This window comes from Chanodichthys erythropterus, chromosome 11, assembly GCF_024489055.1.
Source record: "Chanodichthys erythropterus isolate Z2021 chromosome 11, ASM2448905v1, whole genome shotgun sequence".
In the NCBI taxonomy this organism is placed as follows: Eukaryota; Metazoa; Chordata; class Actinopteri; order Cypriniformes; family Xenocyprididae; genus Chanodichthys; species Chanodichthys erythropterus.
The window spans coordinates 13,860,293-13,879,475 of NC_090231.1; the positions used below are offsets into that span (position 1 = coordinate 13,860,293).

Sequence of the window (19,183 nt, forward strand, 5' to 3'; positions counted from 1 at the left end):
CATCATTTTGAAGTTTTTTTCAATAGAGATTGTAAAAATAACAATAACTGTAATTGAATTTAATTGAATCTTTAATTTTCAAACAAAGCATTATGAAATGACTTTGACTCATTGTTTGAGATTGAACTGCTGTCAGATCCAGTACAGTTAGCTGCTTCATCTTTCAACAAGTTTTTTTTGCGAACTCTCCATTATCAAGTCTCCATCATCATTTACAAAACAACCTGCAGTCAAATGCTCTGAACAAACATATCATCCTCTGATGCGATCCATCCACTTATTTCCCATACTTCTTAAAGGATGAAATGAAAATTCTGTCATTAATTACTCACCCTCATGTCGTTCCTAACCCGCAAGTGATTCGTTCATCTTTGGAGCACAAATTAAGATATTTTAGATGAAATCTGAGATGTTTTTATCTCCCATAGAAAGCAACGAAATGACCACATTCAAGGTCCAGAAAATTGTAGACATTGTTAAAATAGTCAACGTGACTACAGTGGTTTAACCTTAATGTTATGAAGCAACAAGAATACTGTACGTTATTGGGCAGTGTTGTTCATGTGAGCACAACAATGCAGTCTGTACAGAAGAGACACAAACAAGCCATTTATATTGGACAACAATCTTTCACTCTTCCATTTGTCCTGTTGTCAACAGACTCAAGTGTGTGGAGTGTCAGATATTTAATGCGCATCTGTATACTGTATCCAGTGTAGACAGCATCAGTGATTATAATGGGTTCTGTTTGCTTTTGACGCAACACTCACACCCAGTGTAGGCAAATGTCATCCGTTAATGCCAGTGTGGGGTATATGGTGAGATGATTCGTCGATGTCTTATGCAAATGTTTTTGCCTGTGTGACATCACAGATCTCGCTATATGAAAACGAGCCATTTTTGGAGCTTGATTAAAGTTTTTTGTTTTTATAAAGAGGAGGATATTTTAAGCTATGAAACTTGCAGGATATTTTAATGGTACAAAGACCTCTTATATGTCAAAAGATCAAGGCGAATTAGATTTCTCATGTCATGACCCCTTTAAGTGATATTCAGAGATTTTATTAAGGCAGATTTTTATCACTGTGATATTTACAAAGACACTGAATTATGTTTTAGAATAAATAGCTTTGGCCTAGCTGCGAGAACACATGCTTCGACATGTTGAGCCTCGTTGCTCATCTGCTTGACATTCTGGCTCATATCACCTCCTGTCTTCTCACTACTATATGAATACAAAGTTACAAAAAGGCAAAAATGAAATAAAAAATGGATTAAGTGTGAGAATTTCTGATAAGTAATGGAAGGAACACGAGGACAGAACTGAGTCATAAAAATATATGTATAAAAAACAGAGCTGGAGAATCTGTGTTTATTCCATATCCTAATACATGTACAAGATCCCAATACAACAGAGAGCTGAATTCAACCGCCAGTCAAACTCAGAGATGGCTGATACATATGGGCCTGTGTGTCTTTCTATACCCACTTAAAATCCAAAGCTGTAATTCCCACAGGTTAAAGCACCTGTCAGGTTGGAAAACTCCAACATCCGAACACAGACTCGCTCTATAAGCACAAAAGTTGTGTCAGCTGTTTGAAGCGAAGTTGCTCAAATCCGAGTGAATTCTCTCCTGTCTGTCAGAAGCTTGAGGAAACTTATCTCCAACTATAATGGAGCCGTAAGTTTTCAGGAAGTTATAGGAAATGTGTCTAAGGTGTAATACATCCATCAGTGGCATTAATCTTTTTTTAAAACTGGCTGAGGGAGTTGGAAAAATAAGTAATGGAAAATGAAGGGAAAGGGAGAGAGGAAGAAAAAGTTTTGGTGTGTCAAACAACTGTGACTGGAAGAAAATTTGTGAGGAGGGCAAAAGAGCAAATAAAAAGGAACAATCCAAAAAATGGATGGAACACATGATGAGAAATGAACATGTTTCTTGTTTGTGTGTGTGTGTGTGTGCGCAGTAGTGCAGCTCACTGCTTCAATTTCAGACCACTTATTAATGTCATCCTTCCATCTCTGTCTCCATTATTTTTCCTGCCTGATCTTTGAGTCTCTCTTTTGCTTTTTTCCCCATCTCTTCCTCTCTCCTTCACTCACAGTCTTAGAGTCAAGAGGCCTCTGCTTATCTGTTCTGCCTTGGGTTGCTATGGAAACTGCCCGGATGGTCAGGATTTGGAGTTCGGCTCTTCGTTCACGTCTTAATATCTCCCTCAACCTTGTCAGGACACACACTCACACGTAAATAAGACCCCCAGCTGACTATCTTCCCCATGAATGTCATTACTCTTCATAAACTTCTAGTTATGTTCATTAAATGTCAGTCTGGGTGTGTCAAACAGCAGCAGATTTTTTCAGCAGCACTAAAATTGTAGTTATAAAACATGCAACACAATTTTAAACTTTCTCTCTCCTTAGTCAATCCCATAAAAACATGGCTATTTTTTGTTTTGCTTAAGGAAAGCAAACTCCCATTAGAGCTGCACCATTCAGGATAAATTGAGAATCACATTTTTTTTGTGCATCTAATAGAGATCACAATTCTCCAACGATTCTGAACATACAACTAAGCAACATAACATGTAATTTAGTTCTGACAAAATGTTAATTGCTGCAGTCTATTAATTAAAATGTTTAATTAATCATTGATTCACTCATAAATACTTCACTTGTTTAATTTCTGGATGAATCAGCATTTTTGAACAAATATATTGAATGAATGATTCAATGACGAATTAATTTTTTAACAGTCTCTTTTCGCCACCTACTGGTGTAATGATGTAATCGCTACAATCTTTATTTGAAGTGTCAAGTCACTTTTAAAAGGTGATTTACTCTATTTTGATCGCATCTGTAGACATAATTTTTCTCCCAATGTAATACCAAATTTAGCATTTTAATCAACAGTACATTTTTTGTTATCCTTTTACCATTCGTCTTGGAGTATCGTAATAATATCATGTCGTGGGTTCAGTATCCTGATATGTATTGAAACGTGACATGAGGGTATCGTTACACCCCTAGTCATTACCATAATGCAAAAGAAAATTGCATATTGTTTTAAATAAAGCTATATTATTTACATTTTTAAAAAGGTATTTATACATAATGGCAGTATTTTTACATTTCTGATTATTATTATTTTTTTTAAATCATTAAAAAAGGCAAAACACGAGACGCAGGTTAGTGGAACGAAAAAAAAAAAAAAAAACGCAAAACGTCTTGGGTTACGAGTGTAACCCTTGTTCCCTGAGTAAGGGAACGAGACGCTACGTCAACGACGTGATGGGAATCCTCTGCATTTTTGTGTTCGTGAAGCACTATTGTATCTAACCAATGAGAGAACGCGACGTCAGAGGCGGGTGACGTCACGGACCGGAACCTACAAAGCATGCCCGGAAACAAAGAGCGCTAGCTTCTGTGATATGTCTGAAGTAAGCGCTCCAGGCATGCTGGAGGTACGGCAACGTGACGTAGCGTCTCGTTCCCTTACTCAGGGAACAAGGGTTACACTCGTAACCCAAGACGTTCCCTTTCGTGGGAACTATCGACGCTACGTCAACGACGTGATGGGAACGCTGTCCCAACTACGCCGAGCCTCCAGGTGCCTGGCTACTATCTTGTAAAACCAAAGCACCCGGAGTTCTATTCACATTAAGATTATAAAATCTGATGAAGGTGTGCTGGGATGACCATCCAGCAGCACCACAAATGTCAGCCAAGGGAACCCCTGACATATAAGCTCTTGAAGCAGCCATACCTCTTGTTGAGTGTGCCCTAACATCCAAGGGGCACGGACGCCCCAGGGCTTTATAAGACAAAGTGATGGCCTCAACCACCCACTTACTCATCCTTTGCTTGGACGCTGGGCCCCCTCGACTCGGGGACCCATAACATACGAACAGCTGATCTGATTTCCTCCACAGGGCAGCTCTGTGGACATATGCATCCAGCGCCCTCACAGGGCACAGCAAATTAAGTTCTTCCTGATCCGGATTAGTGAACGGAGGGGGATAAAAAGCCTCCAGAACAATAGGACCTGGGACCCTAGTGGGGACCTTAGGTACGTACCCAGGCCTTGTATGTAAAAAGGCCTTAACCATGCCTGGTGCAAACTCTAAACATGATGGTAGAACCGAAAGAGCTTGGAGGTCACCTATCCTCTTCAAGGATGAGATGGCCAACAAAAACACAGTCTTCAATGTGAGCATTTTATCTGACACATCCTCCAAAGGCTCGAAGGGTGCCTTAGCCAGCCCTTGTAACACAATGGCTAAGTCCCAGGTCGGAGATTTTTGGCGTACTGAAGGCCTCAACCTCAGTGCACCACGAAGGAAGCGAACAACTAAGGGGTCTCGACCTACCGAGACACCACCCATAGGAATGTGATAAGCTGAAATAGCAGCCACATACACTTTTAGTGTGGAATGAGTTAGGCCTTCTGAAAGCCTTTCTTGAAGGAACCGAAGCACACAGCTGATAGAACAATGGACAGGGTCCACCTTAAGATGACTACACCATGTAGAGAACACCTTCCACTTATACATATAAAGCTTCCTCGTAGACGGAGCTCTGGACTGAAGGATGGTCTCCACAACCTCGGTTGGGAGACCAGACTCTATGAGCCTTGCCCCCTCAGGGGCCAGGCCCACAGTTTCCACATTTCCGGACGGGGATGTAAAATCATGCCGCCCGCTTGGGACAGGAGATCCTGTCTGACTGGAAGCTCCAGAGGAGAGCCGTGAAGAAGCGATACTAGGTCCGCAAACCATATTCTCGTTGGCCAGAAAGGAGCCACCAATATCAGGTCTGCCCCTTCCTGACGGACTTTGTCCAGAACCCCCGGGAGCAGAGAGACTGGGGGAAAAGCATACAGGCGTCGCCTCGGCCACGTCTGTAACATGGCATCCAACCCCAGAGGAGCTGGATGCCTCAGAGAGTACCACAGAGGGCATTGAGTTGACTCCTCTGAGGCAAAAAGATCGACTTCCGCTCGACCGAATGTTCTCCATATGAGCTCCACTACTTCTGAGTGAAGCTTCCATTCCCCCGGACTCGCGCTCTGCCTCGACAGAGCGTCCGCCCCCATATTCAAATACCCCGGAATATACGCCGCCCTTAGCGAGAGTAACTTCCCTTGGGTCCACAGGAGGATGTGACTGACCAGTTTGCATAGTGGACGAGACCGCAATCCCCCTTGGTGATTTATGTAGGAGACCACCGTAGTGTTGTCTGTCTGAACCAACACATGGTGGCCCCTCAGGTCGGGGAGGAAGTGTTTCAGAGCCTGAAACACTGCCAGCATCTCCAGCCGATTTATGTGCCAGGAGAGCTGGTGTACCTCCCAATGACCTTGAGCTGAGCGACCACTCATGATCGCTCCCCAGCCCGTGAGGGACGCATCTGTCGTAAGCATTACGCGACGACATGAAGTTCCCAACACGGGTCCTTGGGACAGGAACCAAGGCTTTTTCCACATGACCAGAGCACGAAGGCACCGCCGCGTGACTTTGATCATGCGAAAAGGATTTCCCCTCGGAGAAAACCCCTTGGTCCTGAGCCACCACTGTAAGGGTCTCATGTGCAGAAGGCCAAAAGTAACAACGTTGGACGCAGCCGCCATCAGACCCAACAGTCTCTGAAACTGTTTTACAGTGAGTGACCGGCCTAACTTCACCCCATTCACGGCCCCGAGAATGGAAGTCACACGAGCGGGAGTCAATTGCGCCCGCATCGTGATCGAATCCCAGATTACCCCAAGATAGTTGGCAACCTGACTCGGAACCAGCACACTTTTCTTGGCGTTGAGCCTCAGCCCAAGCTTCTTCATGTGCGACAACACAACATCTCGATGTTGAGCTGCCAGACGTTCTGTTTGAGCTAAAATCAACCAATCGTCGATATAGTTCAGCACGCGGATGCCCTGGAGTCTCAGAGGAGCCAAGGCTGCATCCACGCACTTCGTGAACGTGCGGGGTGATAGTGATAGGCCGAAGGGAAGAACCTTGTATTGGTATGCTTCGCCCCCGAAAGCAAACCTGAGGAACTTCCTGTGAGAAGGATGGATGGAAATGTGAAAATATGCGTCCTTCAGATCTATCGCCACAAACCAGTCCTCGGATCTGATCTGTGGAATAATCTGTTTGAGTGTAAGCATCTTGAACTTCAACTTCTTCACAGATCGATTTAGCATACGAAGATCTATGATCGGACGCAACCCCCATCCTTCTTTGGAACAATGAAGTAGCGGCTGTAAAAGCCCGACATTTTGCTGGGAGAGGGAACCCGTTCTATAGCCCCTTTTTGCAAAAGCGTCGTAACCTCTTGTTCCATTACCAGAGACTGCTCTGGAGCTACCACCGTGTGAATCACTCCACTGAACCTGGGCGGACGAGAACCGAACTGAATTCTGTAGCCCTGTTCTACCATGAGCAGCACCCATTTCGAAATATTCGGAAGACATTTCCATTCCTCCAAAAATTCTACTAAGGGAACCAGCCTCTCGAGACTGGTCTCTGGTGTTTTTGAGCACTTGGCTCGTTTATCTGACGCGGCGCACCGGCAGATAAGCGAATCACGTGCTGGCCGAACCTCCTCGGAGGATCGACAGAGACTGCTGCGCCCTGTCGCACACTGGGTGGCAGGGTTGGCAGAACAGTCCCTTGAGGGCACCGATGGGGAACGATAGAAATTAATCGTCGAACCCCTTCGGAGGGGGCTGCCCTCAGAAACCCTGGCCCATGAGCGTCAGGATTTCTTTTGGGAAGCCTTCCGGGAAATAATGACGGTCCTCAGATCCGCCCTACCCCCGGAAGGCTTCGGCTGTGCAGCACGCTCCGGTCCCCAAGCTTTCCGCGGGGGAGCACGGGCGGCCACACTAGCCTTTTGCTGGGACCTGTGTCCCGAGGAGCCGGCTATCGGCTGAGGCTGCCCCCGCCCAGCAGCCTCAGGGGGATGAGATTTTCGGGGGAGGAACCTATGGAACGCCGCTTTCTGCTTTTCGCCTCCTCGAACCTGTCGACGACAGTATTAACTGCGTCGCCGAACAGGCCCTCGGAGGAAAGCGGCGCATCCATAAGGATGTGTTTATCCTTCTCCTTAATATCAGCTAGGTTGAGCCACAGATGTCTCTCCGTGGCCACCAGGGCTGCCATAGAGCGGCCTACTGACTTGGCCGTCTCCTTGGTGGCACGGAGAGCTAAATCTGTGGCCTTCCTCAACTCCTGAATGGTTTCGAAGGTTACCTCCCCACTTTCGTCAATCTCCCCCAGCAGGTCAGCTTGGTATGCCTGTAGTATTGACATAGTGTGCAGACATGCCGCAGCCTGACCCGCTGCCGAATAAGCCTTGCCCACCAGATTCGATGTTTGCTTTAAAGGTCTGGTGGGCAACGTCGGGGATTTCAGGGACGATGCAGACTCGGGCGAGAGATAGCTCGCAAGCGTCTCTTCAACCCGAGGCATCGCCCCATAACCGTGTTGCTTCAGCCCAGTAATATTGCTGTACATTGATGTCTGAGGGCTGAAGACACGGTACTGCACAGGTCTAATCCACGACCTCGACACCTCGGTGTGGAGGTCGGGAAAGAACGGCAGTCCCCGACGCTGGGGTAGTGACCTAGCTGGGAGGAAGCGTTCATCCAACTTGCTTTTAACTTTAGGAACGCTTTCCTCCGCGGGCCAGCTTATATTTAGTTTCTCTACTGCCCGGGTCACTACCTCCATAAGCTCCTCATGGGCTGGAGATGAGGATGACGGTCCCTCATCACCACCCTCGACACCTTCCACATCGACCTCCTCGGAGGACGATATGTTCAGTGTCGGTGCCTCCCTTTGAGGGGAAGAAACCGCAGCGCGTGCTTCCACCACCAAAGGAGAGACACTAGATCTAGCAGGTAAGGGGAGCGATAAGGCAAAGCCCGTCTCTCCCCCCTCTGCTAGATCCATTTGTGAACCCCACGAGTGCAGCCTTCGCCGTGCCTCGGCAGCAGCGGGACCAGACCCGCGGGGAACACTCGCCGCGGCGCCCTCCTCGAAGAGCGCCCGGCGTGAGCGCAGCGCCCTGAGAGTGAGCCGCTCGCAGTGCACACAGACAGCCCCCTCGAGAGCTGCCTGTGCGTGCTCAACTCCCAGGCACTTCACACACATGTCGTGTGTGTCCCCCGCCACGATGAATCGCGGACAGGGAGGCGCACACTTAGTGAAACGCTGGCTTTCCGTCATTATATATATATATATTGTGTATGTGTCTTATTCACTTTCTGGAAACTCTTGTCCTCAGACGAAGAGATCACTTTTTTTGGCGAGATGGTAGACAAACAACAGTAAATAAGACAGACAAGATACAAATAGCGCTTACTGAAGACAACAGAAGCTAGCGCTCTTTGTTTCCGGGCATGCTTTGTAGGTTCCGGTCCGTGACGTCACCCGCCTCTGACGTCGCGTTCTCTCATTGGTTAGATACAATAGTGCTTCACGAACACAAAAATGCAGAGGATTCCCATCACGTCGTTGACGTAGCGTCGATAGTTCCCACGAAAGGGAACAAACACAAGGTCTAGAGACGCTTTCTTTAAAAACTGACCAACTTTTATTTTGAACGTGTTTTTAGACTTCCGGACATTGGAATGGAATTACGGAAAAGTTCCTTTTTGGGAATAATAACAAAAAAACTTTTTCACCATGCAGTTTATTTTTCTCTTTTCTTTGATTTTGTGGTGAAGAGTGCCTCGTATGATTATTTTTTTTTAAAAAAGTACTGTGGTATTTTACAATACTTAGAAAAAAATTACTAAAATCCCACAGTAATAAACTATATATAATTTATACCTTATAAAAAAGATCTGTAAAGCACCATAGTTCTGCATGACTACCATTTATAACATTATACATACCATGGTTTAAACAATGTTACCATCTTTTACTATGAAATCTCTCCCTATAAATATAATATATTTTCAAACCTCTTGTTTTTTCACTCCTCTCTTTCCTACTCTCCTCCTCCAAAAATCCTCACTTTATTTTTACTGTTACATTTTTTTGTTTCTGTCTTTGTCTCTAATTCAGTAAAGCCAAGGTCAAGCTCTAAATGACTTTGTGAGCACCTGATTTATCCATTACATATTTAGCAGAATTCCCTTCAGAATACTCGCCAGACCAAATCCTGTAATGAGAGAGAGCAAGAGACAAACAGAAATGAGAGAAAGGTCTGAAAAGAGAGATAGCAGGCGAACAAGAACAAAGAACATTTTGAAAGCTAGAATAAAATATCTGCTCAATTTCAGAGATGTGTTTTTTGTATAGGTACTGATGTGATATCCAGCATGTGATGGTTGGGGTCGAGACACTGATTTCACTGTCAGCCAGAAAGATGCAGTGCAAGTGGTAAGACTAAATCATCACCTCCACGGCAACCGCCGTCACGGCAACCACTGTCATGGTAAGAGGGGGAAAAAAGCCACATGACTATGTTGGGGAATATGAAGATGGCACTTCTACCTGCACCTCACCAGAGAAAAAACTGAGTATAGCAGGAGGGAAAAAGATGTATGAACAAGTGATTGTGTCAGGGCAATGATGAATGCTGCTGTAGTCTACTTAGAATTTCTTCAAAAAAAAACTGCAGCAGGGTAAGAAAAGACAGGTAGAACTACGTGAAAAGCTAAAGAGAGAGAAAGACGTGTGTGTAAATAAGGAATTTCTAACTATCTCTCCAATTTCCCCCAAAGCCCTTTCACTGTCTGTGTGTCTGTGCATGAGATATTTTATGTGACAGGTGATACAGAAATAATGAACTGTAGTTTAGATAAATTGGATCCAGTAGGATTTCCAATCCACACACAAACACATGCTACCAACTGCATGCATTCAGACATAAATATGAGCTTGTGGGCCAGTCGTTATAACAAATTTAAATATACATAACACATACAATGATTTAAAGGGAGATTTAAAGTTCTGTCATCCTCAGACTGGCTCTTTTAGTACATCTCAACTACTAAATTTTGAGTATCCAAGGCAGTTTCACTAGATATTATGTTAATAGTTCCATACAGTACAGGCCAAATGAATAAAGTCAGTAAAAGCACATAAAAAATGCAATCAAATGTTACATACTCCATAAAAATGAAAATGACGTTCATCCGGGATTGACGCATGAGACTGCCTGATCTAATTGAAGTTACATTATGTTACACTTCATAATAAGGTTCAACTGGTAACCATTAGTTAATGCATTAAGTATCATTAACTAACAATGAAAAAACTTTTTATTTATTTATTTATTTATTTTTTACTGCATTTATAATATAATTAATTTAGGTCTAGGGGTATGATTCTTGGTTTGGGTGCAAGAGGTCCCAGATTCAAATCCTGGACGAGCCCCCAATTTATGTTCCTATATCTTTAAAAAAAAATCATGTTCATTCATATTACATTATCTAATGTTAATTTACACATTTTGAAATGTTAAAAATGTATTGAAAGTTAAAATGTTAAAAATGTATAATAAGTTAACATTAATTAACATTAACCTAATGCATTACCTAATGTTAACAAATTAAAACCTTTTTGTAAAGTGTTCCCATTTACTTTTTTATTGACTAATTGTAATTTAAAAGTGCTGCCTTTGCAATGTGAAAACAGCTATTTAATAGACTGGGTAAACCCAGCCTGATCTTCCGGCGATTTGATTTTGCCCGGCAACTCAGTCTGGAAACCCGTACATTCATTTCTGCTGCACTGTTACACTTTTGCTTTTGCACGACCGTCAATCCAATTCCTTTTAACCTCTCGACAATGCTGAATGACTTCTTTAGTTTAGCAAACAAATCGCTCAAGTGGGTGTAAATACCGATCACTTTCATGTTTTTTTTTTTTGCACAACCTGCAAAAATCTCCCTCTGCAAAGTACTTCACCCGGATCGTTGATCTGATTGGTTGAAGGACTATCCAATTGCATGAATAATGCTTGCTGATCACGCCTCTTGTGCAGTAGAAAAGTATAGCAAACTCCCCAGACCAATGTTTAATTTTAAATTGAGCTTGGTCTGGTGATAGCCAGACAAGCTATTTAACAGAATAGAGTGAAAATGTATTAATTCAAAGTTTGTTATGGGCCATAACAAAATGGGTCTCATTCACTAATAATTGCGTGGATAATTCATATTTATACGCACAGGAGAACTTCTCATGAAAAAGTTCTGCCTAATTCACAACATGTTTGTACACTCATGGATTTGATCTTAACATAGTTCTTACATTAATGAATTTTGAGTAAAATAAATGATGTGCCCAAGGATACAAATTTGCATAAAACACGCTCAAACCATTTCCATATAAGGGCTTTCCTTTCGTAGCTCTAAGCAAACATGACGGTCTCTAACCGTCTCTAACATGACGGTCTCTATATTTCCTCGCGCCCTGACGAAACCTACAAATTCACAAAACTAACAGAATGCATAGCTGACATTAAAAACTGGATGACAAGAAATTTCTTATTATTAAATTCAGAAAAAACTGATTTCCTAATCTTTGGACCAAAAACTTCCTCACGAAAAAACCTTGAATACTCTCTAACACTTGACGGGTGCTCCATTAAACCTTCGTCCTCAGTTAGGAACCTGGGTGTGCTCTTTGATACCAATCTTTCATTTGAAAGTCATGTTTCTAGTATCTGTAAAACCGCCTTCTTCCATCTAAAAAATATATCTAAATTACGACATATGCTCTCAATGACAAATGCGGAACAGTTGGTTCATGCATTCATGACCTCAAGACTAGATTATTGTAACGCTCTACTGGGTGGTTGTTCTGCTCGGCTTTTAAACAAACTACAGTTGGTTCAAAATGCGGCAGCTAGAGTTCTTACTAGAACCAGAAAGTATGACCATATTAGCCCAGTTCTGTCAACATTACATTGGCTCCCTATTAAACATCGTATAAATTTTAAAATCTTGCTACTTACTTATAAAGCTCTAAATGGTTTAGCTCCCCAGTACCTAAGTGAGCTCTTAATGCATTATAGTCCTTCACGTTTATTGCGATCTCAGAATTTAGGCCAGTTGATAATACCCAGAATATCAAAATCAACTGAAGGCGGCAGATCATTTTCCTATTTAGCACCTAAACTCTGGAACAATCTTCCTAGCATTGTTCGGGAAGCAGACACACTCTGTCAGTTTAAATCTAGACTAAAAACACATCTCTTTGCTCTTGCATACACATAACACATTATCAATACATTAACATTTTTCAAATCCGTTAAAGGATTGTTACGCTGCAATAATTAGGTCGGCCGGAACCGAGAACATTTCCTATAACACTAGATATACCTGTACATCAGAACAAGAATGGCATCTACGCTAATATCTGTCTCTCTGCTTATCCTGAGGTTTGCCGGGTGCTGGATCCAGGCCGTATCCAGGTCAGATGGAGAACCTGCGTCTGGACCTGACTACAACGTAGCCCAGGATCCCCGTATCCGCTTACATATATTTATATATAATCGATTTTTAAACTCTATAATAAAAATGTACAATTCAGATTTTGATCTCCATATACATTTACATATATATATCTTCCAAGGGGTTTTTTCCCTCCTAGGACTTTTTTCCCAGTGCTAGCACGCTGGGTTTTTCTCCTAGGGGGTTTTTTCCACCCCTGGAAGTCAGCCGACATTGGCTTAATGTAGCACCATCTTGTATATGTTACATATTACCACGCTTGTTTGTACAGTTTTAACCACTTCCCTTTTTTTTTTTTTTCTGTGCTTCTAATATGTAAAGCTGCTTTGAAACAATTACCAATTGTAAAAGCGCTATATAAATAAATTTGACTTGACTTGACTTGACTAAAGATGTGCTCTCGCCTATAACGCACCTTTTCTTACTCTTTTACTGTATATATATATATATATATATATATATATATATATATATATATATATATATATATACAGTAAATGTATATGTGTGTGTATATATAATGACAAATATATTTAAGATGAAATATGTATGTATGAAATGTCACATTAACACGTTTATAAGACCACCCAGATTATGTGATTTTTGCATACATGTAGTTATGGCAACCTGATCTCAAGTCGATTCGTAAGTATTTTACGAGGTGGCTAATTCATACAAATTTGTACAAGCTCACTTGTATGAATTTGTATGTTTTTTGCTAAATTGTACTTATTTTATGAGTTGCCAAATTCGTATGAATGACCTACCCCTAACCCCGCACATAAACCTATTTTAGACAACTCGTATGAATTAGCCACTTCGTAAAATACATAAAAATTGGTCCTGAGACAGGGCTGAGTTTTGGTTGTTCCGACATTTATTTAGTCAATTAATAAAATACATTTAGAACGAAAATTATTGATGAATCATGACTTGTTCGTGAAAATGTTTGTACACAGATTTCAATCACAAATCTGTGTGTACACACTATTAGTGAATGAGACCCAATGTCTGTAAACATAAGATCTTTGGCATCTACAAAGTATTAAAGATACCTTCCAATGGCTTATATAATCTTTAAATGACCTACACAACCTTCAAATGAGTGCAACTGCAACCTTTAAATGTATGAATTATTAATCTTCCTAAAGTCTAAAAATGAAATCGAATTCTTTCAGTTGGATGTGGTTTGACTGTGAATTGAATCTATAACTCTAACGAGCAAAGCATCTGTGTCTGAATGAGTGACAGACTGTGCAGGCCAATGGTTTTATCTAAATTATAGTTTGAGTCACGTCACTCATTCTCATTTCAGATGACGGCCCAGGATGATAGAGGATCTGCAGTTCCTTGAATCACTGTCGCCTCAGTGCTCATATTGCTGGCCCCCATCCTGGCTCATGACAGAAGATAGTCGAGAGGAGGGGCGTGACGACGGAACACTGCTGTCAGTGCATGATGAGATGTGCTGATGTTAATTGTGTCCTGTCACTGCTGCTGTAAATCCTGCATCACATCTCTCCTTTGTGGAGACTTGCATGCATCAACTGTCCTTGAGGTACAGGTATGGCACGACTCTAACATAATGACTTAAAGTAAAGCATGACTTTTAAAAATGTGCTTAGCTACACTTTAGGCTACTAAAGAAGGTATATATCTTTGTGTATGCGTCTGTTTAAAAGTTTGAAAGAAGTCTTGTAAAATGTACTGTAATTTATTCCTGTGATGCAAAGCTCAATTTTCAGCATCATTACTCCAGTCTTCAGCGTCACATGATCCTTCAGAAAAAAATGTAATATGCTGATTTGAAACTCAAGTAACCTTTCTGATTTTCATTGTGGGCCGATACTGTAAAACAGATGCCATCATTACTGTTCAGAGCTAAAATTCAGATATGGTAATGGGCGTTTAGTTTCCATCACACATTTGACCAATCAGAGCAGAGTAGGCTCTCAGACAGGAGGGGTTTAGAGAAATGAGGTGATGTTCAATGTATACCTGTATTATGAGAAAAATAAAGTGTTTTTTGACCTTTTATGCAAGTAAACCTATTGTAGGAGACCTGAAGAACAAAATTAGGAACCTTTACAATAGAATAATAGGGGCACTTTAAATTAACAGGTCACCGCATCTTAGGGCTGGGTATTTTTACGAACCAATATTAGTCTAGTATGTTTTCAGTTGATGAATGAGCAGAATTTGTAGCACCTCCCATCCAATAAATCGCAATAATCTTTGTGCTTTGTTACTTTTGATATGAAGCAAAGTCTCAGATTTCAAATGACGTCCAGCTTATTATGAGATTAAAAAAATAAATACCGTTTTGGCACTGTTTAATGTGACGTGACAGATCGCTTTAGTGCCTCAGTTAAAGAGAAGCGGCAGCACGGAGCGCACATGAACATCCTCTCCTCCGCTTTAATACCAGTTACAGCGCGAAATAAACACGACTAAACATCTGAAGGTATGTTAAAAGATACAGTACAACTTACCGAAATCCGTATCATATCTCGTGTAATAGCTCAATCAGTGTTTCGACCTCGGAAAGACGTCAATAAAACAGCTTGTAAACAATGTCACGTAACATCACATTTACCTCAGAAAAACATATTCAGTGACCATAAACTCATTAGTCAGCTAGAAAAGTGTACACTAGAAAGAAACATTCTGATAAATATATGCACCGATACATATTCATTATAATTTTTAATGTTCTTCAATATTTAATGCATGTTTGAATAAATCAGTTATGACAGCCGCGATTTATATATATATATATATATATATATATATATATATATATATATATAAAAAAAAACGAATTGTAGTAGAAATATGATTATGTAATTCTAAACTTTATTTATAATAAAAACATAATTGAGTGTAATTTAAGTGTTTGTATATAAATATGTTAATTTAACCTTCAATATTATTATAGTTGTACCAACTGACTTCTATGTGTAGTTTACAGCATTAGTTGAGAGATTTTTTTCCTCTAGAAAATTTGTACTGTAACTGAAATACTACATCCAAAATAATCGATATTGAATTGAATCGAAATCGTAATCGAAAGCATGTGAATAGTAATCAAATCGAATCGTGAAAATTGTGTTAATACCCAGCCCTACCGCATCTTCTCTGCTCATCACACCAGACAGACATTTTTCATCAATAATTTAGAGACACACACACTCTCTCTCTTTGCCTCAATTTCTAGAGTCTTGAGTCTATGAGAAGACAAACAGACAGTGAGAGAAAGACATTCACAAACAAATATAAGCACTCTCTTTTGCATGGCAAAAAGAACTGAGCCGAGAGGCTGACATCTCTAAGCTTCCCTATCTGCACTAAGCTCCGGAGCAAAGTACATAAGGCACTAATATGCCAGAGAAAGTCAAAGTGCTAAAGCACCACGCCCAGGGCCTTAGAACCATCTGAGTCAGCCTGCATCCCTTCAGCTGTATTTATGTGTATGTTATATATTACAAGTATTACAAATACAAACCGGCACCAACTATTTTGCAGCTTAGTAGTAATACTTTGAACATCTCAAGCGCCTTTCTTTTTTATTCCCTTTTCATTTTATGTTTTTTAATATTAAGCACAAATCTAAAGGCCGCCTTATCCCCACTCTGGGCAGTGCCGCAGTTAAAGTAAGAAATGGAAAAATATATTTCTAACTGCCGTGGCCCAATAAAACCGTCAGAGCCAACGCTAATCTGCATGAATATATCACTCTTCAATATTTCAGTCTTGTAAAATAATAAAAGAGAGAAAGAGAGAGGAAATGAGAAAGGATTTAGCACTTACAACTCAAAAACGCTCTCACAGGGCCTCATATTACCCCTAAAAAACTCACGGTCAAAACTAATGAAGAAACTCTGACTAATGACAATAGCAGGTAGTTTCACAGAAGAGCTATTTTGAACAAGGATTCACTTTAAGTGACTCATATATTAAGAACAATTAAGCAGAAATTGACCTATAGCCTGTAATTGGCACACTGTGGGATCCAGTGGTGCTCTTTTCTGTAGAAAATCAATGGCACAATTCACCCAGATTTAGCCATTAAATAAAAGTTAACTATCTTGAGCAGGTTGCTAAAAGTGACCCCACATTAGTGTTGTGTGGTTGAAAACATTGTCTTGCATTTAATGCACATGCCCTAAAATACTGAGTTCAAATCAATATTCCCCCATCTCATCCCCACATAATTTCTAGTCATCGCCATACTATCCATATTACAGTTTTTCTCAGTCGCTTTGGTACATTTCTCGAATCAAACTCACAATTTGCAAAACAGTAAGTGCATTTCTCAAAACAATTTGTACAAATAGCAAAACACCATGGATAACCTGCAAAAGCCACTCTCTTACTCAAAATCCTTAGTTCATCTCTCAAAAGTAAATATCTGTGTCAATGAACATGTCAGTGCCATCAGAATGACAAGTCCTTGTGTCATTGTGTACGGATAAGACAGTCAAATTGTTTAGTCATGTTCTCAATATAACCGTTTACTCTGGAGGGACGTTCTGATGGAAACTATGGCTAAAGTTTTGATGACAATTATTGTCAATTATAAGTTACATCTAAGTGTATGTGTGAGTGTAATTGCAAGAGAATGGAAAAGATTCAAATTTACTCTCTTACTGTTTGTACTGTATTTTATTGACAGAACATGTCATTGAGTCATTGAGTCATGTCGTTATTGAGTCATGTCATGTCGTCAAGATTCACCTGGGAGCAATGTACCAATTCAGGACAGATTTAGAAAAAAGTCTAATGGAAATATAGAAAGTATAGAAATATGCTTGACATATTATGATAACTTGTTCAACCATTTTGCATGTAAAGACTTATGCTATGAGCTTGTGCCTAAATGTTGTGGGGGGTGAGACTATTCAACAGAGACCCAATATAATACATTTTGATCAACATGACATAAGCAACTGATAATGTAGGAAACAACAGAGAATTGTACATAATCATTTGCATGGATGTACCAAAGCATTTGCAACTTGTTCAAAGAAATGAGAAACTGCTTTTTTGATGTGCACAAGTGACACAATGATGTGAGAATTGAACAGGTAGTTTTGAGAATTTCAATTCTGATCTGAGAAATGTACCAAAACGTAATAAAAGTGATAAAACTGCCTCAAATGAATCAGTGAATTGGTTCATTTAGACAAATGTTATGTTTGAAGTACATGATTCACAAAACATGAACCACTTGATTTACATGAAACTGAACTGAATTTACTTTACTGATTTACTAAAATGAATCCCAAAGATGTTTTAAAAAGGGAGAAAGTCCCTAAATAAACAAACAACAGTATACAGCCTTCAGATCATAGATCATCACTAAATGATCTTCCATTAAGGATCGAATTCTCTGATTCCAGAACTGCAAGAAGACGTAATGAGGAAAAAATTCAAGTACACTTACCCAGAACTCCTAGCCTATAGTTCATGGTGACTACAATGACGTTGCCATATGCCGCAAGCACGCTGGCATCAAACATGTTTCCGGTTCCTTCCATATAAGAGCCACCGTGAATGAACATCATGACAGGTTTCTTCCTGCGGTCACGGATGTCTGAAAAAGAGTCAACACGAGGAGAAAGAGGGTGTTGTGTAAGTGAAAGCTACAGAAAGATGAGTGGTTTGAGTCACTTTGTGAAGCTATATATATGTTTTTTGCATGTAGCTTCACAATGCTGTCATGTATGATGGTTGGATCCTTTGTTGGAGAGTAAATAGCTGGTCGTTAGGTCACTTTAGAGACTAATAAGCTGTTACTCCTTAAGATATAACAACACATACAAACACTTGCACATCAAGACAGATGCAGAGGCAGCTGCAATGGAGCGTCGCTATAGTAACTGCCTCAATTTGATTTTCCCAATCTACCCAACAGAGGCCATTCCATCAAAGTGACTCGCTCCCATTGACTGTTGCCATGGAGATCTATTACACAGACACACATACGTTCACTTTTCTAACCCCTTGACACCTTCAATCACCAGCTGAATCTCAGTCGATTTCATTAAAGCAGATAAACTGATAAAGCCAGGTGCTCCAAGATGCAGCAGGAGCGAACACTCACACAAACACAAATGAATCCAAAGAGTTCCTAGCGTAGAGCTTCAAACAGACGGTCAGTAAAAAAGGATTACTGACTTATTCAACTATAAAAAACACACAGACATGTGCTGTCATACATGTCTGGAAAGATACATAGACGCTGTCACATGCACATAATTTTGACATGTGTGATTCCAAGTTTCACTTGATACACAAATTTATTTAAATCATGATCAAAACACAACACTTTCCCAAAATGAAGTGAAACTGCACCTGTCACTAAAAAAGACCTATTCAGATAAATAAAACAATAGATAGAAAAAAATAAAGTTATATGGATAGACAGACAGACAGGCAGATAGATAGATAGACAGATAGATAGATAGAAGAGACAGACAGACAGACAGACAGACAGATATAGATAGATAGATAGATAGATAGATAGATAGATAGATAGATAGATAGATAGATAGATAGATAGATAGATAGATAGATAGATAGATAGTTAGATAGATAGATAGATAGATAGATAGATAGAGACAGACAGACAGACAGACAGACAGATAGATAGATAGATAGATAGATAGAAGAGACAGACAGACAGACAGACAGATAGATAGATAGATAGATAG

General features: G+C 40.6%; 1 protein-coding gene across 7 annotated transcripts in view; it reads right to left on the minus strand.

The window, feature by feature from the left end:
- The window catches only part of nlgn2a (neuroligin 2a), a 143,060-nt gene that overhangs the window by 74,077 nt on the left and 49,800 nt on the right, over window positions 1-19,183 (minus strand). For 5 of the 7 annotated variants that reach the window (XM_067401788.1, XM_067401787.1, XM_067401793.1 and 2 more), the window contains one exon: window positions 17,914-18,063. In XM_067401788.1, the coding sequence (XP_067257889.1) occupies window positions 17,914-18,063 (150 nt within the window). The remainder of the gene's footprint in view (window positions 1-17,913; window positions 18,064-19,183) is intronic. The other 2 variants (XM_067401794.1, XM_067401791.1) reach the window with 2 other exon arrangements.